This window comes from Besnoitia besnoiti, chromosome II (genome assembly GCF_002563875.1).
Source record: "Besnoitia besnoiti strain Bb-Ger1 chromosome II, whole genome shotgun sequence".
NCBI lineage: Eukaryota > Apicomplexa > Conoidasida > Eucoccidiorida > Sarcocystidae > Besnoitia > Besnoitia besnoiti.
In genome coordinates this window covers 1,429,116-1,453,166 of record NC_042357.1, presented here as the reverse complement: position 1 = coordinate 1,453,166, position 24,051 = coordinate 1,429,116, and the positions used below count along the sequence as shown (strand labels likewise).

The 24,051-nt window shown below is 55.1% G+C and overlaps 6 protein-coding genes and 2 non-coding genes across 8 annotated transcripts; 5 read left to right on the top strand and 3 right to left on the bottom strand.

Moving 5' to 3' along the window:
* Positions 1–1,404: 1,404 nt before the first annotated feature.
* BESB_035620 (putative GTP-binding protein) lies at positions 1,405–5,428 on the top strand (the record flags this gene model as incomplete). The annotated part of the gene is made up of 7 exons (XM_029362148.1): positions 1,405–1,454; positions 2,134–2,276; positions 2,850–3,022; positions 3,399–3,642; positions 4,208–4,570; positions 5,008–5,152; positions 5,356–5,428. 7 exons carry the CDS (start codon positions 1,405–1,407, stop codon positions 5,426–5,428), a joined length of 1,191 nt encoding a protein of 396 aa, XP_029221113.1.
* A 1,248-nt stretch (positions 5,429–6,676) lies between these two features.
* BESB_035610 (uncharacterized protein) lies at positions 6,677–9,925 on the bottom strand (the record flags this gene model as incomplete). Its single annotated transcript, XM_029362147.1, has 3 exons — positions 6,677–6,880; positions 7,187–7,409; positions 7,767–9,925. The coding sequence occupies 3 exons, from the start codon at positions 9,923–9,925 to the stop codon at positions 6,677–6,679; spliced, it is 2,586 nt and encodes an 861-aa protein (XP_029221112.1).
* Positions 9,926–11,907: 1,982 nt separating this feature from the next.
* BESB_035600 (facilitative glucose transporter GT1) lies at positions 11,908–13,572 on the bottom strand (the record flags this gene model as incomplete). Its single annotated transcript, XM_029362146.1, has 1 exon — positions 11,908–13,572. The coding sequence occupies one exon, from the start codon at positions 13,570–13,572 to the stop codon at positions 11,908–11,910; it is 1,665 nt and encodes a 554-aa protein (XP_029221111.1).
* Positions 13,573–15,446: 1,874 nt separating this feature from the next.
* Positions 15,447–16,391, bottom strand: BESB_035590 (uncharacterized protein; the record flags this gene model as incomplete). Its single annotated transcript, XM_029362145.1, has 2 exons — positions 15,447–15,628; positions 16,331–16,391. The coding sequence occupies 2 exons, from the start codon at positions 16,389–16,391 to the stop codon at positions 15,447–15,449; spliced, it is 243 nt and encodes an 80-aa protein (XP_029221110.1).
* A 1,742-nt stretch (positions 16,392–18,133) lies between these two features.
* BESB_041340 lies at positions 18,134–18,206 on the top strand. Its single transcript has one exon. It is a non-coding gene; the product is annotated as a tRNA-Glu (tRNA).
* A 1,209-nt stretch (positions 18,207–19,415) lies between these two features.
* BESB_035580 (uncharacterized protein) lies at positions 19,416–21,385 on the top strand (the record flags this gene model as incomplete). The annotated part of the gene is made up of 3 exons (XM_029362144.1): positions 19,416–19,561; positions 19,959–20,654; positions 21,214–21,385. The coding sequence occupies 3 exons, from the start codon at positions 19,416–19,418 to the stop codon at positions 21,383–21,385; spliced, it is 1,014 nt and encodes a 337-aa protein (XP_029221109.1).
* Positions 21,386–21,731: 346 nt separating this feature from the next.
* On the top strand, positions 21,732–21,805 carry BESB_041370. Its single transcript has one exon. It is a non-coding gene; the product is annotated as a tRNA-Ile (tRNA).
* Positions 21,806–23,398: 1,593 nt separating this feature from the next.
* BESB_035570 (uncharacterized protein) lies at positions 23,399–23,704 on the top strand (the record flags this gene model as incomplete). Its single annotated transcript, XM_029362143.1, has 2 exons — positions 23,399–23,425; positions 23,489–23,704. 2 exons carry the CDS (start codon positions 23,399–23,401, stop codon positions 23,702–23,704), a joined length of 243 nt encoding a protein of 80 aa, XP_029221108.1.
* Positions 23,705–24,051: the final 347 nt, after the last annotated feature.

Below are 24,051 nucleotides of genomic sequence, written 5' to 3'. Positions count from 1 at the left end.
CGTACATGAATATATATATATATAGTGAATGTATGTATATATATATATGTATAGCGTATGTAGCGCTGTAGGTTTTGGGAGGGCGTTCGAGCGCCCGCGTGGCATCTACGACGATTTTGTGTGTTGGATCGGCCGGCATATTTCAGTTAGATCTCCGGCGCTGCATCTCGACGCGTGAGTGCATGCGTTTACGCGAATTCTGTACCGAGACCGCGCGTTTCTCCCCTTGCATGCATCGAAGCTCCCGAGGTAGGGCAAGGATGCCTCCCCCCCCCGTTCCCCCGTCGTTCTCTTCTACGTGACTCATCAGAACGGCAGGTGGGATTATGCATCGCAGATCCGCATGCAGCGCACAAGGCACCAGAAAAGGAGGGCCTACAAGGCGACTCACAGCCACGGTCTCCAAGCACATACAGCGGAGGCCTTGTACGGCCGACCTCGAAACGCTGCGCACCAACATTTATACATATAGTGATATATATATATATATAGAGAGAGAGAGAGAGATAGATAAGTGCATACGCACTCCACCAGTTGCAGTTCGGGTTCAGTCTTCGGGACTTTTCGTCCCGCTTTTGGTGTTTCCTTGGCGGCCTGTCACTCGAGCGAAAGAGACAGCATGAGCAGAGAGAAGACACAGGCGCCAGCGGCGCAACGCGCAGCGGCAAAACATATGTAGAGGCATGCGCGTGTTGTACACACAGAAACGAGGCAGACTCAGGGCGTGAACAAACTCGGAAGGAGACCCCGAGGCTTATCCTCGATGCGCACGCGCAGAAGAAGGGCGGTGACGCTGCAGCGTTTTGTGTCGCCTGTCTGGCATAGTCTGAATGCACACAGCAGAGCCTGTGATGCTGTTTTTCTCAGTTGCCTCTCAGCTTCACCAAACTGATCTGAAGCTGAGGACAGACGACGGATACTGGCTTCTTTGCCTTACTGCCCGTCCTTCATATTTTTCTGTCTTGTCCTCGTGTTTTTCTTGGACCTTGCAAGCCGCGGCGGTTTCAAGATCACGGCGCAAACGGCGTCCGCTGTGAAAAGAACGTTGCCTCGAACGCTTTGCATGCGCATGTGGTAAAAGCCAAGAAGCGGATTTTGTTCCTGCCGCGCCATCTGCGGTCTCTCTTCGGCTCCCAGTCCCCAGCGGCGTTTTCTTACGTCTTTCTATCACTCTTTTTGTTTGGGTTTCCTTCGCTTTCTCAAACTCCTCTCTGATTCGACTTCTCCTGGTCGCCAGCCCCCGGCCCCACTTCTGGGCTCCCTGCTCTGTCTCTCCGGTTTTCTTCGCCATCCACAGACTGCCTTTGTCGCCAGAAGGTCCTCGCTTGCTTTTCTTCCGCGCCTTGACTCGAGAGTGCGGCTTCCTACGCTTCCATATTTTTTTTCTCCCGCTCAACTTCCGCAATGGCGCCCAAGAAGAAGGATCAACCCGAGGAGAAAATCCTCCTCGGCAGGTACGCGCTGCTTCATTTCACTTCGGCAGTCCACACGAGAATCACTCTCTGCGCGCTTCCGTCCAGATCTGTATTTAATGGATGCATGCGTCCACAGATGTGAATAGCTTCCTCACACCGCGCGTGATACGTGTATACATTTATATATATATATGGTGACATGTACATAATATATATAAATATATATACATATCTATGTGAGTGTGTGTACGTCCTGTGTGCCCTCTGTCTAGTGGGTCCTTTTGATCCTTTTCTTTGGCTGGCGCAAGTTCATTTCAAATGTGCTTCATCCTGGTTGGCGCCCGCGCAGCGCCGCAAAGTCCCTCGGGAGGCATCTTCTGGAAACGCAACGCAGATCAAGAAATCTATCGCTATCAGCAGGAGACAGTTCATTCAAAGACAGGACTCTAGTAAAGACTGTCTCCTGTTCCGGAGGCTCCAGGGCACGAACCAGGACGATGTGCGTGGCGCCCCTCCGCCGCCATATCTGCTGTCGCGGCTCCGCGTCTGCGACTCCTTTGCGTGACTTTTTCGAGGCATTCTTCGTCTTCCACATCATTGTTCGTGTGCACCTTCCCGGCGATGCTTCACCCATACGCTCTACTAGATATCCTCTGTGTAAATGGGGATGCTTGCGTGGGGGACATGTTGTGCGTGTATGCCGATGCGCATGTCTCAGGCCGAAGAACACGCTCAAGATGGGTTTGGTCGGACTGCCCAATGTCGGTAAAAGCACGACTTTCAACCTCCTCTGCAAGCAAGCTGTGCCTGCCGAGAACTACCCCTTCTGCACCATCGACCCCCACGAGGCCCGAATGAACGGTAAGGGCCGAAAAGAGCGAAAGACACCAAATTCCCATCCCCAGATCAAACACAGTCGTCCACGCAGCGTCACCGACCTAGAGACTTGGAGTCGCCTCAGTCGTATACGTATGTACATATATATATATATATATATATATATATATATATATATATATATATATATATATATATATATTTGTATACGTATGTAATATCTATCTGTATACATGTGTGTATCTCTGCATATATATATATATATATGTTTGTTGAATGCCACGTTGGCGAGGCCCCTGCGGAAGCATGGGAAGGGCTTGCTGGGCACTGGTGGTGTAATCTTTTTCCATTGAATCCCGCTGTTGTTCCACGCCATGCTCTCACTGCTCTCTGTGCCTGGAGTCTCCCCTTTTCTTCCGGTCCTGCGTCTTCTCGCGTGTCTGCGTGTTCCCTATCTCTACGTGACCCCTGCAGCCCGATCCACAGCTGTCTGGCGACGGCGGTTTCGTTTACTTTGCTTTCGGCTGTGTATGCGGCGGTGCATCTGCATCGCTTTTCTCTCCCATCCATGCGATTTTTTCCATCTGATTTGTTTAGTTCCGGATGATCGCTTCAAGTGGCTGTGCAACCATTTCCACCCCAAGAGCGAAGTCTCCGCGACGCTGGCGATCTTTGACATTGCTGGACTCGTCCCGGGCGCACACAAGGGCGAGGGCCTCGGCAACGCCTTCCTTTCCCACATTCAGGCCGTCGACGGCATTTACCACGTCGTACGTCTCGCGGGAAAACTCACGCAGCCAGACGCAGCTACGCTCCCTCAATACAATGTCCACATATATTTATATACGGGCATATATCTGCAGCGCTGGGCGTGTGTCAAGGACCAGGGCACTGAGGGGGTTGGTATGTGTGAACGTCGTCGTTGGAAAGAGGTTGAGAGAAGTTTGTCAAGAATTCTCGGTGTTCGCGTGCTGTTTGGTGGAGTTCCGGAAGGGCGGCGTCACGATGGCGTTCGGGGTCGGCGCCGCTTCTCTGGAGTCGACCCCCAAGGCTGTGTAATTTGTTTCTTTTTTCCGCTTTCCCTCGCGGTCTTCTCGCGTGTTCATGTCCTGGGTCGTCTTTTCTGTTTGTCTGCTTTCCTGCCAGGTCCGCGCTTTCGAGGAGCCCGACATTGTGCACAGCGAAGGCGAAGTGAACCCGGTGAAGGATCTCGAGACAATCAGCGACGAGCTGCGGATGAAGGACATCGAGCGGTGCGAGAAGCTGATTGAGGAGCTCGATCGCCTCGTCGGCAAGGGCCAAGTGCCGAAGGACAAGCAAAAGAAAGTCCACCTTGACGTCTTGAAAGTCGTGCTGGAACACCTGAACAACAAGAAATGGGTTTCCCAGGGTGAGTTAAGACTGTCGACGCTGGCGCGCGTCGGCGCCCAACGCACTGCAGGGCTGCGCGAGTGTGGAGAGAAGGCTGCGAGACTACCAGCGCGCCTCGCTCCAGGGACGCGTCTTCACTGGATGGGCGCGTCTCGACTGCGGCCGAGATGGCGGTTTGTTGAATCCGAGGGTCCTGCGCAAACAGAAGCGGAGCGCTAGGCTCTTTGGTGCCCCCGGGCTGCCTGACGGCGCTGCTTTCGGCGGCTGCAGATCCAGGCGGTGACGTCTGTGGGCTCGATCCACACACACCTAGATGTATGCTAGCGTAGATCTAAATTGATGTGCACGTCGAGATATATATAGAGCTGTATAAACGCAGATGTGAACAGGTGTGTCAACATAGATGCAAATAGACACGTAACCACAGCTAGTGATAGACGTTTTCGCATCGACCTAGGTCAGTGGGCTGCATAGGTGTGTGCGCATCTGTGTGCCGTCGATCTGTGGCTCTGGGTCGCCCCGGGCGTGGTGGCGGCTCTGGTGGCGTGATGGGCCTGTGTGCGCGGCGGCTGCTTGTGTGTTAGTCGACTGGAAGGCTTCGGAAGTCGAAGTGTTGAACGAGTATCAGTTCCTAACGGCGAAGCAGGTCGTCTACCTGGTCAACATGAGCGAGAAGGACTTTCTGCGTCAGAAGAACAAGTGGCTCGCGAAGATCCACGGCTGGGTCGAGGCGAACGTCTCCGGTCCCATCATTCCGTACTCTGCGCAGTTCGAAAACAAGCTCGCGGAGCTCCCCGACGACGCGGCGCGCGAACAGTACATCAAAGACGTCGGCGCGACGCGCAGCCAACTCGACAAGATCGTGACTACCGGCTACCACGCCCTCCACCTCATCCATTTCTTCACCTGTGGAGAGGACGAAGTCAAGTGCTGGACTATTCGACAGGGTACGCGAAACAGCCGCACTGCAGTGCTGCTGCCTCACAGCACTGCGCCTAGCTCTCGCTGCGAGGGCGCCTATATATATATATATATATATATATATATGCTGTTTCTGTTGCTTGTATTCACGTGGAGAACTCCAAACACCGCGATGGCGATTCGCCGTCACGCAGTTCATACATGCCTGTACGTGTATGCGTATGTGCCTGGAGGCCGATTTGTCCCCTCTCCGTGATGTCGTCTTGTTTTAGTTGTGTGTTTTTTCGTTCTTCGCTCTCCGCCTGCCGGCGCTGCCGCATCCGCTTTGTGCCTGCGGCATAGTCCTCGGCGTGTTGCTGTTTACCGGAGAGGCTGGCGCGCAGCGTGCGCGGCGTCTGTTTCGCCGTGAGAATTGTCGGGTTCACTTCCGCATGCGTGTGGGAGTTTGCATGTGTTTCCGCAGGCACGAAGGCGCCGCAGGCGGCTGGTGTGATTCACACGGACTTCGAGCGCGGCTTCATCTGCGCGGAAGTATATAAGTATGAAGACCTCGTTTCCTGCGGCAGCGAAGTGGCTGTCAAGGCTGCTGGCAAGTACATGCAAAAGGGGTAAGTGCCCTCAAGAAAATGACGCGTTCGTCGCAACGATACTCGCCAGGCAGGACGTCTTTGCTTCCCTAAAAGTGCGAAACTCATCTGCAGTGCCCACGGGAGCGCGGCGCACCGCCCGGCAGCCACCCACCTGGGCGCCAGGCTAGCGAATGGCGCTCTTTAATCATTGTTTTCATTTGTCTGTCGCGTTCGGGCTGCAGCAAGGACTACGTTGTGGAGGACGGCGACATCATTTTCTTCAAGTTCAATGTGACAAACAGCGGAAAGAAATGAGGAACGCCTCGTCGCGACTTCCTTTGAGCTCCTGCTCGTCTAGCCCGACGTGTTGTTCCCTCCCTCTCCCTCCGCCTTTGTCTGTCTGGTGTCGGCAATGACTTTCGGCCGCCTGGCTTCTCGGTAGACGTTGACGTTGGCACCTGCGGCGTCGGAAGCGGAAGGTTTGTGAGAGAGGAGCCGACGGAGGAGTGTTGAAGTATCAACGCCGGCGCGCGGTGGCTGCAGCCAGATAAACTTGTCTCTTGTGATTTTCCCGTCTGTTCGCTGAAACCAGAAAAACAATGTTGCTGACTCGTATTCCGCAGAGGGCCTACGTCGCGCTGCCGAGAGCGTAAGGGCCGCCTCGCTCTTCGCCATACCAGCAGCCCGCGAAACAGGCGTGAAGGAAACGTTACGCCACCATTGTCGCTCAGTGTGTCCGCACTCGAGGTTCAAGCGGCCTCGAGTGTATCAGGACAGCCTTTGGTTTAGCGGCGAAACCGCACCGAAACGCTGCTCGCTGGTCAGTTTGTAGCTTCCGTCAGGTCTTCCCGGCGCCGCACGGCCACTACACATTCGGTGCGGTCCAAGGCTGTTGAGGCGCGCCCCAAATACTTCTGTTCGCACACACGTCAGCCAGCCTCCTTCGACACGTGAAGACACCACTGAATATCCTAGCGAGGCCTTCGAATCCTGCGCGCTCCGCTGGGTGCAAACGCGCCGGCGGGCAGGTTGCTTTCGCGCGATGCAGTAGTTGGAAGGGCGCTCCGCTGTGCCCCTACAGGATGCCTCTCGCAAGTCTACAGTCTTTTGTTCCTGGCGCTGTCGCGACGTAGGACGACGCGTCTCGCCGTTCTATCAGGACACCGCGAAGCGCGTGCAGAAGGAAGTCAGCGAAGGCGCATGCAAATGCTCCCAGCGACCGACAAACGGGATCGCAGCACTCTTATCATCTGCGTGGCCGCAGTCAAAATTGGAAGTTGGGAAAAAATCCTGCTCGAGTGTTTGTAGCATAGATGTCCCACATACCTGAATCCACATATATATGTATATGTATGTATATGTGCAATGGTTTTCTATACACAGACGCGACGTGGGACACTGGCGCCAGTGGCTCGGCGGGCGACGTAACAGCACACAGGCGCCAACAACGCTTGCAAAAAGCAACGCCTCGTAGCGCGTCACGCACAGGCAAGCGTGCAGGCCCGATTTATTCGGGCCTGCACGCGGCAGTCTGCTTGAAAACAAACTTCCTCTTGACCGTTTTCACTTATTGCGCCCGTCGTCGTCGTACATGTTCCGAGGCAACTTCTTTCGAATCTTCACGGCGCCGCGCTTGCCAAGTTTATAAATCTTCTGGCCGATGTACGGCTTCGGTCGCCCAGCAGAGTCTTCGAATCGCTTCCCGAGTCGCTCGTCCAACCCGACAGTGAACCTCGCTTTCATATCCACGAGCGAAGCGTTGGACGTCTGTCGAGAAGAGAACACACAACCACAAACGCGACTTTGTGGCCCGAAGCACACGGCGACACTTGAGGTGAATCTGCGCAGAAGCACCAGAAGAAAACAGAGTCAGCCACTCGCTCACCATACACGGAGGCACGCGTGAAGTTCGGTCCCGGTACTACATACCCCGTAGGCCGTTCTGGCGGCAAAACAGATAGACTTGCACAGACATATCTACAAATAAAGACAGTTGGATACACAGATAGATACGTGCGCTTGTCAGCGCAAGCACATGAGTTAAGGCATGTCGGGCGCACCCTGTGCACTTACGAGCTTATACGGCTCATCGCCACCGCTCGGTGGCATCGCCGTTGCAACGTCGTTCAAAAGGAAAGAACTGAAGGCTCCAACTCCACTCGAGTCCCGGCGCGAAGGCGCGAAGGTCGCGTCTTCAAGCGAAGGCAGAGGAAGCATACGTTTCCTTTTCAAATCGAAAACGAGATTGGCGCCGCCGAGGCGGTCCAAAAGGAGATACTGGCAACACGGGCTCCGCCTGCGCAGAAGACAATGAAGCAGAGGGCATACCGTCTGCCGGGTCGCGTGTTTAGGTGACTCTGTCTGATCCCTCGAATTCCTTAGTCTTTTGCGTAAATACAAATTGATCCATACGCCCATCAAGGCGCATTCAAAAATTGCACACGGAGAACACTGCGGGAGTCACCGCGGCTCTTGACGTTTGTTCCCATTCACTATATGCACATCTGCGTAGAAAATTACGCAGGTGCATATATATATATATATATATATATGCAGGTGTTCTTATATGTATGTGCGCACGAGTTCGCGACAGCGACAGTTGCAACGAAAGGGACCTGCGCCCTGCAGCACCTTCTTACGACCCTCCACTTACCCCAGAACGCAGCAGTCTACGACGTCGCCCGGCTTCAGGTCGGGGAATCTAGAGACGCTCTTTCCGACGGCCACTCCCGCGAGCGGCCCTAAGTTCAGACCGAAAAACAGAATATCCGACTCCCGCTGCAGGAGCATAGCCTGCACGTTCGTTCCCTGCGGAACGGGGAACACGCGGACGCCCTGCTCATCGTCGCAGTCTTCCTCCTCCGCCTCGGCCTCCGCTAGGCGCGCGCCTTCGCTTCTGCCGTCTCCGTCGAACCCCCGCGGGGGTTGGCGAGCCCGCCCCGTCAGCTCGCTCGCCTCCGCGGCGGCCTTCGTCTCTGCAGCCCGCGCCGCAGACCGCGAAAAAAACGGTGAGACGCGTGCCGGCGTGGAGAGGTGGGGGTTCAGCCGAGCGTACGAGAAGAGAATTCGCTCGCTTTCGGCCTGAATCAAGGTCCCTTCGTCGTCGCCCAGCAACGCGCAGACCTCTGCGCCAAACGGCAGGGTGTGTGCAGCGAGCAAAGCCTCGTGGAGGCCGCCCCCTTCGAGATTCAGAATGCGTTCCCTTGCCTGCGCATCTGTGAGTCCGCGCAGCTCCAGCTCAGCCTCCACCTCTACCGGAGGCCACGACGAGAGAGCCTCTGGCGGGTGAGAAGCAAAGGCGCCATGCGGCAGCGGAGAAGGCGGCTGCGAGCTCGCGTCAAGAGAGGGCGCGACATGGGATGCACCCTCGTCCGCTAGGGGCGCTGCAGGCACTTCGCGGCGGTCTTTGGCTGAGTTTCGAAGGCCTCGGTCGCGGAACTGTGCGGCAGCCAGCTGAGTCCACGCGGCCATCTCGTGGGGAAAGCGAAGGCGGAGTGCCTTGAAGAGCGAGAGGAATTTGCTCTCCAGGTTGAGGCGATCCAGCAGCACAGCCAGGCCTATCTGGCTATCCACCCACGTCGCGGCAGAGAGGCCGTACTGCCAATGAACAGAACACAAGAGGTGATGCGCGCCGTGCGACATCTTCACCAGGTCTGGGTTCGCGAGGAGAGTGGCACAGACGAAACTGGCGAGCCGCCGGTGGTGCCGCAAGGAAGCCGGGGTTTGAGCGGAAGACGAAGCAGACGCGCCGGGGGCTTTCAGTGGACGCGACAGCGAGGGAGATACAGAAGCAGCGCAGGACGCAGCGAGAGACGGGGAGAAAGAGAAGAGAAAAACAGCTGAGGGAGTGCTCACGTATAGCGAGGGCAGCAACTCCGTACGCCCCCCTCTCTGGAGAAGGCGCTGACTCGCCTCACAGTCACCGGACGCGCCGTCGGCATCTCGGCTGTCGCTGGCGCGTGAGAGCTGCCGAAACGCGTCGTCACGAGGGCCGTAGACAGCCGGAAAAGAGGCCAGTGCGCCGATGGAAGCATGAGAGTTTTGGGAAGACTGTGTAGTGTTTGATTGGCGAAGAAAAGGAACGTGGATCCCTATGGAGGCGTGTAGGACCCGCCAGCGAGCGGCCTCGGAAGGCTGCGCGTGTGCGGACGAGTCGGAGGCCTCTCCCAAGACGTCCGCGTAGTCGCGACCAGGGGTTCCAAACCGCAGGGAAGGAGACGACTGCGGATGCTGATCTCGTGGCTCGCTGAAGCGCTGCAGAAGTCGCCTGCTCACGTGCGTCAGCGGGAGAGTAGTGAGAAGCTGTAGGTTTGGCGGAGGAAGCGGGACAGGAGCCAGCGAAGCAGAGGAAGCGCCGCTGCGGCAAGAAAGAATCCACTCCACCGCGACTTTGGCGTCCGCCAGCGTCGCCACGTAGTAGAGAGGCAAGGTCGGTGGGAGTTCTTGCAGCCGTGGCTGTGTGCCTACACCCACTGCGGACGAAGTCGACGCCAGCGAGCCAAAACATCGGAAAGGAGTCACGCGCGTCCGCCGTGAGGCTTGAGCCGCGGTGAACTCGCCCCACCAGCAGAGAGCACGCACGTCTCGACGGCAACCGGTCCACGGCAGCAAGGGAAGTCGACGCAAAAAAAGGACTGTCGGAGGGGGGTGTGACGGAGAGTGAGAGACCGGAAGCTTGCTCCACCAGTTTTGGTGCTCCGAAACCGTCTCGGCCCAGCGATGTATCTCCTGAGACCCCGATGCAGGTACTGGGTTGTACCTTTTCGGGGTGAGAGAAGCCCGCCGGGGGGTCAAAGCAGCATGCAGCCCCATTTTCTAGCTTAGCGGAAGGCCACGCGTCTGCTACCTCCTCCCATGACGGTCTCGCAGAATGTCCCCGTGCGACCAGCAACTGCAGCCAACGAGATCTTCACAAGCCTGCGGCTGCTCAGCGGCTTTCCACTCTCTCCCGCGAATTGTCGCAAGGGGTAAGGCCACAGCTTGGACGGCGGCGTGCAGGTATTCGAGCACAACGAGGGGAGTCTGGCAGTTACATACATTGGCGGGAACTCAATTTTTCGGTGCGCCCTGAGAACGGACGGCCGGTTGCTTGACAGGGACTAAAAGACGGGATGCTAAAAAGAGAGAGACAAGTCGCCATTCCGCGCGCGAGGAGGTACGTGGCGCCCGAGGGTCGAGCGGTGACTCTCCTGCACACGACTTGACTGAAGCTGGGTTCCGAACGGAAAGTCTGATGCTGGAGACGATGGAAACTTCTGTGTTTTTCGATGTTACTCGTGGGGTCTGCTATTGTGTTTGGCTGTACCAGTTTCTCTCGGCGGAGTCTCCGGCTTCGCAAAGTTGCGCGCCGCGCTGTCTCGCTGCAGTAGCTCGTCAGAACCCTAGCCATGGCGAATCGGGTGCAGCAACGGCGAATGCAAGACAAGACCCTCCTGCCTTTTCCCAACTGTACACTCTACCGTGGCGGTAGCAGCCCGAGAACGGTCATCAAGACTAGGCTGTTCTTCCTTCCATCTCTGCGTCTTGACGGTCGGCTTGACTCGCTGTCGATGATCAACCGCGGCCTCGAGCCGCGAGCCATGGTGCGAATACATGGATTGGATGCGAGGACGACACGAGTGACTCATTTCTTGATCATTATCGAGGAATGAGTGTCGCTACAAGATGCTTTATCATGTCATGGGTCGCTCCCGTGGTATACACCGAAAGCAAGGACAGCTTCGGCATGCAAAATCCCTCCGTTTGTGCGAACACACGATGACGACCACTGCGACACTTTAGGAGCAAAAATATCCACGTCTACGTCTCCTGCACGTGCAAAGCACGTGTTACAGTGAAGGGCGTAACAGGTGGAGAAGACTGGAATGTGCATCCTCGCGCGGGCTGTAGCACGTGTGCATGCGTAATGGCTTGAGTAAAGTTCTCCAGGAATGGGGAGTCGACACAGTAGAGTGTAGAGGGGGGCAAGGCGGTCACACAAGCCTTTTGAGTCACATTTGGCAGCAAGCGTGTGAGAAAACCGGCACAGGCGTTGTGTGTCTAGTAATGAGCGCGGGGTCAACAGGAACTTGCTGCGGCTTCTATCGATGTGGCGTACATCCGAAAAGAGTTAGAACTGTGGCATCTTGGTTGCGGGGATTTCTGTGCCACGAACAGTTGTCGCACCGGGCCGGATCCTGGCGCCCAACAAGCTACAAAAAACGTCGAGGAAGACTGTGTCTCATCCCGTAGCATGCCGCATGCCCTCAGAAATGTTGCCGAGAAAAAGAAGCAGCCGCACCGCAGCGGCAGGACTCATCCCGAGCAGGGACTGCACAGAGGAGACTGACTTTATACTTTCAGTCCGAGTAAGGACGCACGGCCCCGTAGCCAGGTAACTCTGAGGAAACACGAGTCAACGTAGTGACGACAGCGCGTCTGAGTGAAAGTTCATTCACGTGTGCGAGTAATGACAGATTCAGTGACGGGTGAGGCAAGGTCATCTGTCCTCCCCCGACCACAACCAACAAACACACGGTCGAAAGATCTGGAACACCCTACGGGGTCCACAGCAACCTGCAGCAGTATGCTTTACACCTTAGAAATCTCCGAGGAACGCGGTTGCATGGCCGCACCGATCACCGCTCTTGCGTCCCATATTTTCAAGCGGGGCCAGAACCCGCCGCCACTGTACGAAGCCCACTGGAGAGCGACGAAGGGAAACCACAATGAGAGCGGGAATGACCTTGGCTGCGTCTGTGCTTGACTCTGGACTTCCCTCCTCGGATTATCCTTTTTGGGGCTGTATATTCTAATTACGGACGCCCGGTGCTTGCTTTTGTATCGGATGCTGCTGCGTCAGCTGCAGTCTCAGCCACGATACCGTCAACAGCGCCCTCTTGACGTTCACGGAGGCTACCAACTGTAGGTAATGTGTCCCCTGGGGTGTGAACAATAGCGGGATTGGTGAAGTAAGGTGATTCGCCGACTGGCAACCCCTTGGTTTCTCTTGCAAAGAAAAGCGTCAAGACAAATACTATACCCAACGACACAGTACAGATGCCAGTAAGGACAGTCAAACCTCCCTGTAGAAGGAAGTCTGAGGCCTGAACCATGGCGACAGCCGCCAGCCAATTCAGACTCGATGCGAGACTGACGGCCGCCTGCTTGATTTCGGGCGGGAAAATCTCCTGCAGATAAATCCAAAACACTGGCCCGTATCCTAGCCCGAAGCCCACGGAGAATGAATACATGCAGCCTACGATAATCCAGCGCAGAGCGCCGCTGTTCTCATTGATCATGCTCACGACGAATGCGGTGCACATGGAAGCCAAGCACAGCGCGATAGACACCAGCAGCAACACGCGACGGCCTAAATGATCTACCAGCGGCAGGGTGGCAATCGTCACAACAAAGCCGATAGCCATCAAGGCCACGGTAAGCGCCGTGACCAGCGTTGGGGGCAGATTTAGTGAGGAATAAAGAAGGTTACTGTCTGCCACAAGAACGTTTACCCCACTCAGTTGCTGCGCGATCGACAAGTAGCATCCAAACATGATGACCTTGCTATATGCTGGGTGGACGAGAGCTCTCCACATCCCAAGTTGGGAAGGATCCTGAGATTGTTTCTGGTGATTCCTTCGGATGATAGACTGCAGTTCAGGGCCGACGGTGTCACGGGAGTAGATCTCTCGCAGCAGTGCTCCTGCCTGTGACTTCTGATCCCTCTCTACCAAAATCTGTGGCGTTTCGAACGGGTACACGAACCACAGCAGGAGAGCCGAAAGCAGGCTGATTACAGCGGGGAAGCCAAGCATAACTCTCCACCACAGCTTCTCAAACTGTGTGGGAGAATACGCATCGCTGCCTCCGGGTGCTCTGCTGAAGGCAAGTCCTAACGCCGTCCCGACAACGGGGCCGAAGGCGATGAGAAGCTGATGAAATGTTACGTAGAATCCTCTCGAGTCCGCAGGGGACATTTCCGAAATATAGAGGGGGACACACACCGTGAACAAACCTAGCGCGAGACCCACGAAGAGCCGTGATGCAAAGAGTGTGACAAAATCTAGAGCAGCGGCGGAGAGGACACAAGCAACCACGCATAGGCAATGTGCCCACCGCAGACAGGCACACCGACCAAGTTCTGTCACTCGACCAGCTACGATGCAGCCCACTAGAGCACCTACGAACGCCGCCGCATTGACGAGAGAGCCGTACAGGCGCCCGGTAGCGCAATCGAGGTGAGGAAGTCCTCTCTCGTTCAGACACCACCTGAAGTCGAGGGCGATGAACGCTTTGGCCGTATTTAAAGCGGCGAGGTTGAACCCAAGCTGGAACGAACCCAGAATAGCGACTGAGGTGAGTTGAGCGGCAGTATTCACACACCAGCGACCCTTCATCCCGAAAGACAATGCGTCATCATTGGCAACGGTGTCCTCTGGAGATATCATTGGCATCTTATCTTCGTCTAGTCGAGCCATTGTGGTTAACCACCCCTTACAGCGGCTCAGAGGCGAAGGACGAACCTCCGACACCTAAGAGCGTCTCAACACGAGGTCACTACAAAAACACGGTGAGAGCAATGATCACGAGGTTGGAACAGCGACGCGAGCCGTTCTTGGAGCACTCTCTGGACCCAGAACAAGCACTCAGTAAGGGCGACGCCGCAATCGAGGGCCTGCTAGAGGCAATATCGCATAAGAGCCTGACTGGATCAGGAGTTACCTCACCCAATCACGCCCGTGTGAAGCGAGAGCCGCACTCAACGCAAGCAAACGGCGACAACCTCGCCAGCTACATAGATTGGATAACTGGCTCAGAACTAGCGGCGAACGCTGACCATTCCTTGGTTACGAGTAAGCAGTGAGGACCCTTGCGACCATTGCATGAACATAGCCGCTTGCAGTCAACGGCAAAAAAATGTAAATGAGCCACCGAAAAATGATGGCTCCCTGCGGTCGCCGCGGCTTGAAGCTCTGTGCCGTGAAAGCACCGCCGCAACGCATGAAAAGACTCGTCACGGGCCAGGTCCACTAGATTCACGTTTCTCGAGACGCCGAAACAACCGTTCAAAAACGTCGAACAAATGCATAGTTCTCCACATGCTTTCCGACAAGAATTACTAGCATTGCTAGTATTGAACAAGCGGAACGATGCCGCCTTCTTGCTGTTTTGATATTGCGCTCAAGCACAAGAAAAACGCACTAGATTTCCAATCAAGAAATGTTCCCCGAACCCTTTGCGTCGCCGCCAGCCAGCAAACCACATTGGTGTAGCTTGCATCGCAGTGATACATCATGCTCTTCAGCTGTGAGCGCCTCCAGCCAACAAGCCTCAGGAAATAGGGTGCCTCTCACGTTGCAATACTGTTCAGGAATGAGCTAGGTGCATTCGTGCCATGGACTGCTTGCATGGTGTACATTATGGGAGTGCGGAAACGTATCTCTACGCGCAGGGCGCTGCTTTGTCAGGCATGGCCTCTGCGTGGCGGTCTAGACACCTCTGTTTCGAGTAGTTGACCTCACGTAGCACGACAGTGGCCGTCGTATATCTTACTCGCTTGGTATTTACCTTTCCCACGGCTACTATAGACCGGTAGGACTCGCCTGGTAGGCCACACGAGTCCTGTGTCGTTTTCCCTGGGATGATGCAGTCCCACCTCAGAAGGACGCACACTGCCTGCGAGCCAGCGTGCCGCAGGCTCACGGGGACGCACCTGAAATTCTCTGTTTCGCTTGCTCGTATACCTTGGAAGCTTCTCCTTATTCCTGACCCCAAATGTGGTGTACTGGACGCGCCTGGGCATTGCGCTGAGCCTTCTCGTAACCTGGTTTCGTGTCGTTCGGGGCGACTGTGAGCCCCGTGGTCGGCCGGTAAGCCTCTCGATAGCGGTGACAAAGCAACCACATGCGCTACATACTGATGCAGTTCACTGTTTGGGAATAGGCGTTCTCCGCAGAAGCCAGGAGTCAGTCGACCGCCCCCCCCCCTCCCCCCCTGTCATCGCGACGTGATAGAGTGGAGATAGATCGGGCAGTGGAGACGCAGTTTCCTTTTCGTGAAGAGCTAAAACCCAACGCCGCGGGCCCCTGGCGCCTTCATAAGAGGCGCCAACGGTTCCTATCTTTCTGTCTATCCGTGTTGATCAGAGCGACGCGAACCATGCAGGCCGATACGATATAACAGGCTGCGCAGCTGAGGAAAGGAGAAAAGAAGAGCGCTGACGAGAGAAAGCAAAAGGAGCGACACCTTCAGACGGGCGGGAATGAACACGAGTGAGGAGGACAGAGACAACCGTCCCAAGATGAGACGGGAGAAGCAGAGCGAACCGCGAAAAACTTCAGGGCCTGATCTACTACCTCCTGTATCCTCTCACAGCGTTCTCTTCATTTCTGACTTCTGTTTGAGCCTTCGTAGCCCACTGTTCCCTTATTCGTTGACGGTGAAGGTCACCCTCTTTATGAAGTCTCTGTGCTTCTTCCTCGACATTGTGGTACACAACCTGAAAGTAGGCAACTCCAATAGGGATACCGGCACCTGACAGGAGAAAACGCCGAAAGAAAACACCAAATATGAAAAAATGCCAGCACAGGAAGCGCCGCAAACCGCGGAAGCGCAGCGTAACAAACTGAAGGGCACGCATCGACGCCCTCGAAAGTGGGTGTGGATTGAGAGCACACTGACAAAAACGAAAGTTAATCCAAATGCTGGTTTTCCAAATCTAGCTGGATTCCCAGCGACAAAGCCATCAGATGAGCCAGCGCGTCTCCTGGGACCCCTCGCCGGCCGCCGTCCACCTCCAATTTTCCCGACCTCTGCCTCCCAAATTCACTTTTCCGATCCGCCCCGTCTTCACACCGAGCGCGGGTAGTCGAGGCGACATGCGCGGGTAGGAGAAGAGAATTCTGCGCGGTAGTAAGCACTCCAAAGAAATAAACACGCATCCCAGTGGTTCCAAACAGGGGAATGTCCAGACAGCGAGTAGGCTGCCAAACACCGAAAACAAAGTGCGCCTACCGCAGCCCCGGTTGCAACACACCCCTTTAATCCCCGGAATTCTTCTGCAAGAAGCAGACACGGAGTGCGCCTGGAAAAACCACCCACGAGGTGGGACCGTTCGCACGTGAGTCTCTCTGCTCCTAGTTTTTTAGAGAGGACGGATACTCGCATCTCCACCAATTCCGCAGGAGTCGCTCTAGAAGCAATACAACGGCCGGCAACGCAGCTTGAGCCACTCACCGAGAAGAACGACGCTAGCCCACTTGGCGCCTTTGGCGAGTCTCGCAGAGAGCGCCGACATGGTGGACGAGGAAGAACTAAACGGAGAAGCAAGCGCGGAGGGGGGGAAAGGAAACGCGAACTACGGAAAAGGTGAAAACACATACGGAATGACGAGCCACGAGATAAAGGAGACAGAAGATGAGAGCACCAACGCAGAAAGAAAGGCTATAGGCGGACACTAGGAAGCCGGCGAGCAGTGAGAGGGATGACGAGACAGTACACACAAAAACAAAAACGAGATGCAAGGAGCCGCGAAAGGAACAACAGTAAGAAGCGACAGTAGCCGTAAAGCATGTCTGGACAAGGAAGAAAAGACTGCGGTGCTTTAAGAGGCATGTGAAACATCGCTATTCCTCCAGCGAAGACCAGGTGGACGCTCCACAGCTCCGAATATCCGTTACATGGTTTATCGGACTAAACAAATAGACTTTGAAGCATACAACGCTTGCAAGAAGCCAATAAAGAAGTGTATACTCTGCTGAGCGCCGCAGAGAACGATCACAATAACAACAAAAAGACTTTGCTTGCTTCAAACGCTGTGCATGAGACCGACAGGCTGCATGCGGCACAGCAAGAGGATGCTGTGCGGACTAACTGTATGAGAGCAGGATCTCCTTGTGGAGAAAGGTCTATCAGGGGCCGTTTGCAAACGATCGAAGAACTAAGAAAGAGATGAGACATGAAGCGTGAAAAGGAGTCAATGCAGTCTGTGCATGCGCCGCGAAAACATGGCGTGGCACAGAGGCAATCTCCGTACACGGCGGTTGACGTCGCGTGATCAAACCCCAGTTTTAGGCTGTCTACGAGACTTGAAGAAGGCCAGGAAGGTGCAGCACAGTATTGTTTCTCCTGCCTTCTGCCAACACACCCTAGAGATATTCAGAAGCTCAGCTACCGGGCACGATCAGGGACCGCCAGACACCAGCAAACCATACGCAGGTGAGGCTGACGTGGCGTGATATCATTCTGGCGACGATCTTGATGAAAAAGAGGCGTACCTCAGGGCAGCGAGTCATATATCTCGAAAAATACACACTCAGGACAGTCAATGCGAACTTCGCAGCGCTACAGTCGCCACAGAGGAGGCAACAGGACTGAAGCGCCGGCTCGACACCTCGCTTTCTGTTTCGCCAGCTTCTTCCCAGACGGAGCTACCGGCGCAGAAAAGTGAACTTAATCCTGCGGATCTACTGCACACGCTGGCGCGCCACAGTTCGAGATGCATGGTCTGCCAGTGCGGCTTGGCTCATGAGTCTGTTTCACATGGTTTTCGCAGTAAAAAGCCCTCTCCGTTTTTTGCAGACACTAGTTCTCATCCCACACATATGACTCGGCGCTAGGCTCTGTGCTGCACACTTACCGCACTTACATCGATAGGCGTGTAACACTACCAGCGCAGCAGTACGCATCCGTTGTCGTTTACCGTAGAAGCGTACGCAGCTGCCTTCGCAACTTAGCGACAGAGCCCAGGTCTCCTGCCTTCAGTTCAATACGAACTGCTACAACCGCAGCTACAAGGCGAAACGTAACCCGAGCCATTAGGAGCAGCCAACATCCTCCAGCGAAGGCTGCGAGCTGAAACGAGGCAGACGCCTACGGATCGTTTTCCTGCACGAAGAGGACTCGCCCCGGTCGGTATTGCAATCGTCGTGGAGAGGTAAGCGTTTGGAGTTTTCATTCAAGTGCTCCCGCTACACGGTGCACATAAAATCGCAGTCTAAGCGACGTACCATGCGCCATTCGCAGCATCTTCCATGTTCATCCGTTGTAGTCTAGGTGGTTAGGATACGCGGCTCTCACCCGCGCGACCCGGGTTCAAGTCCCGGCGACGGAATCTTTTTCCTCCTCTGCCTGTCCTCGTGCAAGGCATCTTTGCCGATACTAGGTTGTTTGCTGACAGTCAATAGCACTAAAAATGTACTCTGGTGTTGCAGTTTTCTACGTGGTAAGCGCCCAGTGCCTCATAGTATCGTCTGCGTTTGCGGCATCTGCCACCGGATGTGACTCGGGCGCCCAAACAATTCCGTAATTGCGCTTCTTCCGGAAGGGAGGGGGGAAGGAGCTAACCTACGTTACATAATAGAATAACGGACGAGCTTTCGCCAGGTCTCGGTCATGGAGGAGAGTTCATCAGTTCATGTGCATCTTGTAGGCGAAGATCAACGCGCGACGCCGATCTCCTTGCGAGAAAGCCAGATGGAATTGCAGTCTGCCGCGCCGGTTCCTGTGCTCTCGAAGGCTGACCATATCTGGAAGGAGAGAGATGCATTTCTCACCCAGACGGAGAGCCGCACTGCCCGCAGGGCCAGTTTTTCCCAGCCAGGTGTTTACTCAAACACCTAGTGACACAGGAAAGCGTTTTTGGCGGTTGCGCTGTCTCCGTCTCCTTTTCCCTACATGTTGGGTCTCTACGAGTTCTGCGAATGGAGGTGGAGACTGCTTTCGCTCTGTTTCTCGCTTTTTTGGGGCTCGTGTTGGTGAAGGTTGAGTGTCTCGTGCGCAGGCCTTTCGAATGGAGACACCTCTCACTGAATTCCGCAGTTTTCCCCGCCTCTTCCCTTTTTGCTGTCTCCCTGCCGACAGAGCTCTTTTATATGCGTCACTGCTAGCGTGCTCTTTACCGCAAAATCCGAATATATCCCTGACGAAGCGCTTCCTTGTGGACTAGCCACGGCTCGCGCACACTGGATACACGTGAAACATCTTCGATGCTGAACACAAGGACCGCAGAACCAAAAACCGTCTTTCTAGTATGTGGTCGGCGCTGCCTTTCTTCTCTTTTGAGGGGGTGCGGAGGCGCTTGGGGCATCTTTCCTCCGTTGCGTCTGCCCTGTAGGCGACATCTGTGCCCGCTCGTCTGAGCCCTTTCTGCCCGGACTTCACATTCCCGCGTCTTCGTTCACCGCTTTTCTCACCTAGTCGTCGAAGCCAAGCTGACCGTTTCCCATCCTTTCCCGTCCAGCCACAGCGCTGAAACGCCCTTTGCAAAGTGACATTTCTTTCTCGTTCCTCGCTGTCTGGCTGAGGACGCAGGCACTAGAAGATGCACACGGAGCTGCTCTGCGCGGGTGGCGAGCCCCCCGCCATCCTCGTTCGCCTCTGCGATGTACGTACTCTGCCTCCGACGCCAGTCCTAATTGAGAAAGCCGAACGGCTCATCCCAGCCGAAGAGGTCTTCTCGGCTCTCAGGTAATGGCCGCATCTCCTCCGGCGGTAGACCTCTGGCTCCTGCGGACTCGTTATCGCAAGCACTGTTCGTCTGTTTCTTCGCTTTCTTGTCTTGTCCCTATCTTCGCTTTGTGCAGGTGTACTAGAGCTATGCGTGTTTGTTCCTCGCTCTTATGTTTTGCTCATTCCTCCCACTGCCTCCTTTTTTCTAAGCGCCGGCGACGCATCCGTGCTTCAGACCGGAGGAGGCCTTCACCCTTGGGCTTACGCGTACCAAAGTGCGCAACCAAAGGAGCTCTGCGGCGTGCCCCTCTGTCTCTGCAGAACAAGCGATCTTCCGAGCCGGCTCTGCTGGCTGCTGCGTTCGCTCCTCTCACTTCGAGACCTGTGCGCTGCGTGTCTGGTTCGCTTTGCGCAGGTATCGCCAGGATCCCGACAAGCGCATGGCTCTGGCGAGTCGCCTCCTTCAGCAGCAGCTTCTCCGCCAGCACTCTTCGCGGCACCGCGACAGCCGTGCGGTCTGTTCCCCGTCCTTCCTCTCGGACGCGCAGCCTTCGCACGCGTCACAACGCCGTTCGTTGTCTCACACTCTCTCTTGCAACTCGAAAGCCCCACAACAGCACGAGATCCTCTCTTCTGCGCCTGCAGCTTCTTCTCCGCCTCTGTCGTCTCCAAGTCCTTGCGCCGCCTCGCCTTACTCTTCTTCTGCGACTTCCGGCTCTGCAGCAGCTTTCTCGGCAGCTCCTTCGGCGTGTATCTCTGTAGATTCTGCCGCTGCGCCTCCGCCTTTGGCTTCCTCGGCCTCTGCGCTTTCCGGCGCGCCCTCACAGGTCTGTTCAGCCGCGTCATCCGCTGATTCGTGCGCGCATTTGTCGGCGAACGGAGCCTCTCATCCTGCGTTGTCGGTCGCGGGCGGCACCCGCCCGCTGAACGTCCCTGAGAAAGTCGAGCGCCAGCGCAGCGGACAGAAGCCTCTCTGGCTCCCTCGCCTTGGCGAGGAATCGCCCTTTGTCCACTTCAACGTCTCTCACGACAATAGCCTCGTCGTTCTCGCGGCGTCTCGCCTCCTCGTTGGTGTTGACTGCATGCAGCTGAAGGTTCGCGGCGCCGCCAAGTGAGTCCGTCTCTGGGGATTGCCCTGCCTCTGACAGCCGATTCGCAGTCGCGTCAGAGGCTCATAAAGCGAGTTCGAGCCGCACAGCCGCGCGTCGCGGAGGAGCAACGAGGGAGTGTCGATTTTGTGAGAAAAAGTTTGGGAAGAAGCTCAAAAAGTCGGCAACAAGGCAGACGAGACAGGCTCGAGGGCAGCACGCGCAGAGCGACACGTTCGGTGTGTGTGTGCGGTCTGCGTTAATGTGGCTTCGGGGAGAGGGGCCTACGGCTCTCGAGATATGTGCCTTTCTGTGTGACAGAGGGGCTCGGCGGTGATTGCATCTGCAGGCATATATATATATATATATCAATATGTGCCAGCGGTTGTGTGTTGTCGCAGGGGAGTACTCGTGCTGCACAAGAATATTCCATATCCTTATTCTTGTGTATATGGGCATATTCGCAAGCACAGATAGGCACGGAGACACACCAGTTTATGCGTCTTCCAGCCCCACCCAGGTATCGCCTTTTTTCTCATGGTTCCCCTTTGTCCTTGCCTGTTGCTCCTCCCGCGTGAGCAGTCGGTCGGTTGCGGACTTTCTCCGAGCGATGCGCACGCAGTGCGTCGGCCGGGAGCGCGCATACGTCTTCGGTGAGGGCGACGCCCTGCCTGAGTCCGAGCAGCTGATGAGGTTCATGAAACTATGGACGATGAAGGAGGCCTTTGTGAAGGCCATTGGCACGGGTGTGTAGCGCAGAATATCGCTGCCAAGACAGTGGGAGGAATCGGGAGGCTGCAGGAGCGACCCCAGAGTTTCTCAAGTGATGTATATCCGTCCGTCTCTTGTATCAAAATGGGGCAGAGGAGACCAGGCGAAAAGGAAACGCAAAAAACAGTGCACAGAATCCTGGCAGCGTCAAGCTTGACGCATGCCAAATTCAGCGAGAGCGGCAAAGTGCCTTGCCAAGGGGGAGAGGGATGAAACGACCGAGAATCAGCAACGGACAAGAAAAATGACTGTTTTTTTCGAATTCAGAAAACATAAATAGTTCCATTTTACACCGCGTGATAGGGAAACAGCATATAATACACTCCGTAGGTCCTATAGCTCAGTTGGTTAGAGCATCCGGCTAATAACCGGAAGGTCGCCGGTTCGATCCCGGTTGGGACCACTTTTCCTGTGATTCTTCCACCACTTTTCCTGTGATTTTTATCGTGAGGCTCGGTGCAAATTTCGTATTTACGCACGTACTGAAGTCTTAACTAAGTATAAATAGGTGCGAAAATACATGGGTGGGGGGGGGGAGGGGGGGGGGGTTTATGGGTATCTGTAAGCCGTCCTGACAGCGGGATTTCCTTGTCTGCTTTAGAGATGTGACTACGCCGAATACAGTAGTAGCAGGTACCTCGCACTCCCTCTGCGTTTATTGATAAAGATCGGTGCTGGACAAACGGGAGAACTGGATCGCACACTTGCCCTGTTCTGTGCGGCTACTCAGGCATGTACGTTGACCCGGAACGGCTGGAGTGCGTGCTGCCAGATTTCGATTCGCCCGCCGATGGCGACTCTTCAGTTCTTGCTAAACCAACGCGTACATCCATCTCACAGTGCGGATCTCGATCATGTTGCGGCGTTTCTCGCTCTCCCTTCTCGGTAGAGTGCACATACTCTCATTTGCAAGCAGGCAAACGGCACCCCTCTTGTGACGGAGAAGCTGCAACGGCTACCCCCACCACAGAGACAAATGCATTGCCGAGTCTACAGTCTCAGGAGCGGGGTGAATGTGAGAGCAGGAGAGGCTGTAACGGAAGCGATGACGTTTGTTCCACGGCTCACGTTCGAGGCTCTGGGAACGAGATAGATGGAACACGCGGCTGCGCGGCAAATTCCCGTTCTTCTCCGTTACGCATTCGGATGGATGGTAAAGAACAACCGGTATGTACCGACGGCAGACAGATCACTCAAGCTTGACAAATAAAAACGGAGGGGCCTTGGCGACGATTCGATGCTTGCGAATTCATTGGTTATTGAAGTGCTTTGTAGATTCTACCTCGCGCATAGAAAAGGAGTCATTGCCATACAGGTCGTGTTTCACCTTGACAGGCCTAGGCTCGCGCCATCCTCCCAGTTAGAACTGCTAGTTCAGAAACAAGAGAGAACGAATAATCGGTCGCTTTTGGTAACTCATGTCTATAATCATATACGTATAAAGATATGTATATATATATATATATATATATATATATATATATATATATATATATATATACACGGGGGAATTCACCAAGTGTCACCAAGTGACAGGCCTGCGTGGTGCTATTGTCACGCGCTTTTTCGCGGCTAGTTTTCCTTCTCGGCAAGCTTGTCGCTTTTGTGTGTGTCTTCTCATCTGACGCGTCTCTTGCCTTTTTCTCCGACCGTGGTTTCCTGCGACTGCAGAATTTCGGATTCTTGTGGCTTGAAGACCGCGTCGCGCCAGGCTTCGTCATATGCGTCTGCTGGGGGCCGGTGAAGGCAGCTCAAGAAAAGTATCTCCAGTGCATGCCACAGGCAGAGCAAGAGGTAAAATATCGCAAACTTTGCATCGATCGCATTAGCCTGCACCACTAGTTTTTCGTGCATCCATACGTCATATATTCATGCACATATCGATGAAAGGTTTTCAATGCCGGCATCGCCCACTATCGCGACCGCGTCATCTGGGCGGCGTGAAGGGTGTGAGAACGGTCTTGCATACTAGCAAGTCCCCTCTTTTTGGAAAAAAATGGCGAAAAAGCGGAAGCTGGAGAACGTAAGCCTGGACTGCTCCATAATACCGAGGCGCCGCGTTCCCTTGCCCTCCGCTTGTTTCCAGGCTCTGCGTTTGGCCATTCGGAAAAGATCGAGCCAACCCCAGACGGACTACTCGCGTTACTCACCCCAGGTATCTTCCTTGCAGAACTCAGAGAATCCAAGCGAGGAAGATGCCGGCGAAAGCTGCACTTACACGGGACGCTTCCCTTTTCCTCGCTTCGATGTCCGCTGGGTTTCAACGGAAGCGCTGCTCCATCCCTTCGCTCCTGGATCTTGAGAGGACCCCGACTCAGCTTGAGGGGTAGTCCACAATCGTCAGCGGGCACACGCGACGCGATGCCCAGTAGGTCGCATGTGTTTCACGCGTGCGTGTGTTGAACGAATACAAGAGCAACATGGAGAAAGTGGCCTTGCTCTTTTTCCTGCGCCAGTGTAGACCCTCGTACCCGCACTCGTTCGGTTTGCTATTTTCCATTTTTAAATGTGAGTCCCTTGCCACGGCTCTCCTGAGACGCTTCTCGGTGGGCGAACGCGTTCCCCTCGCATTTGAAATGTCTCGCGTTCAAATCCCGAAGAGCTCGAAACACATGTGGACTTGGAGTTTTTACTTTCGCTTTGCAGACC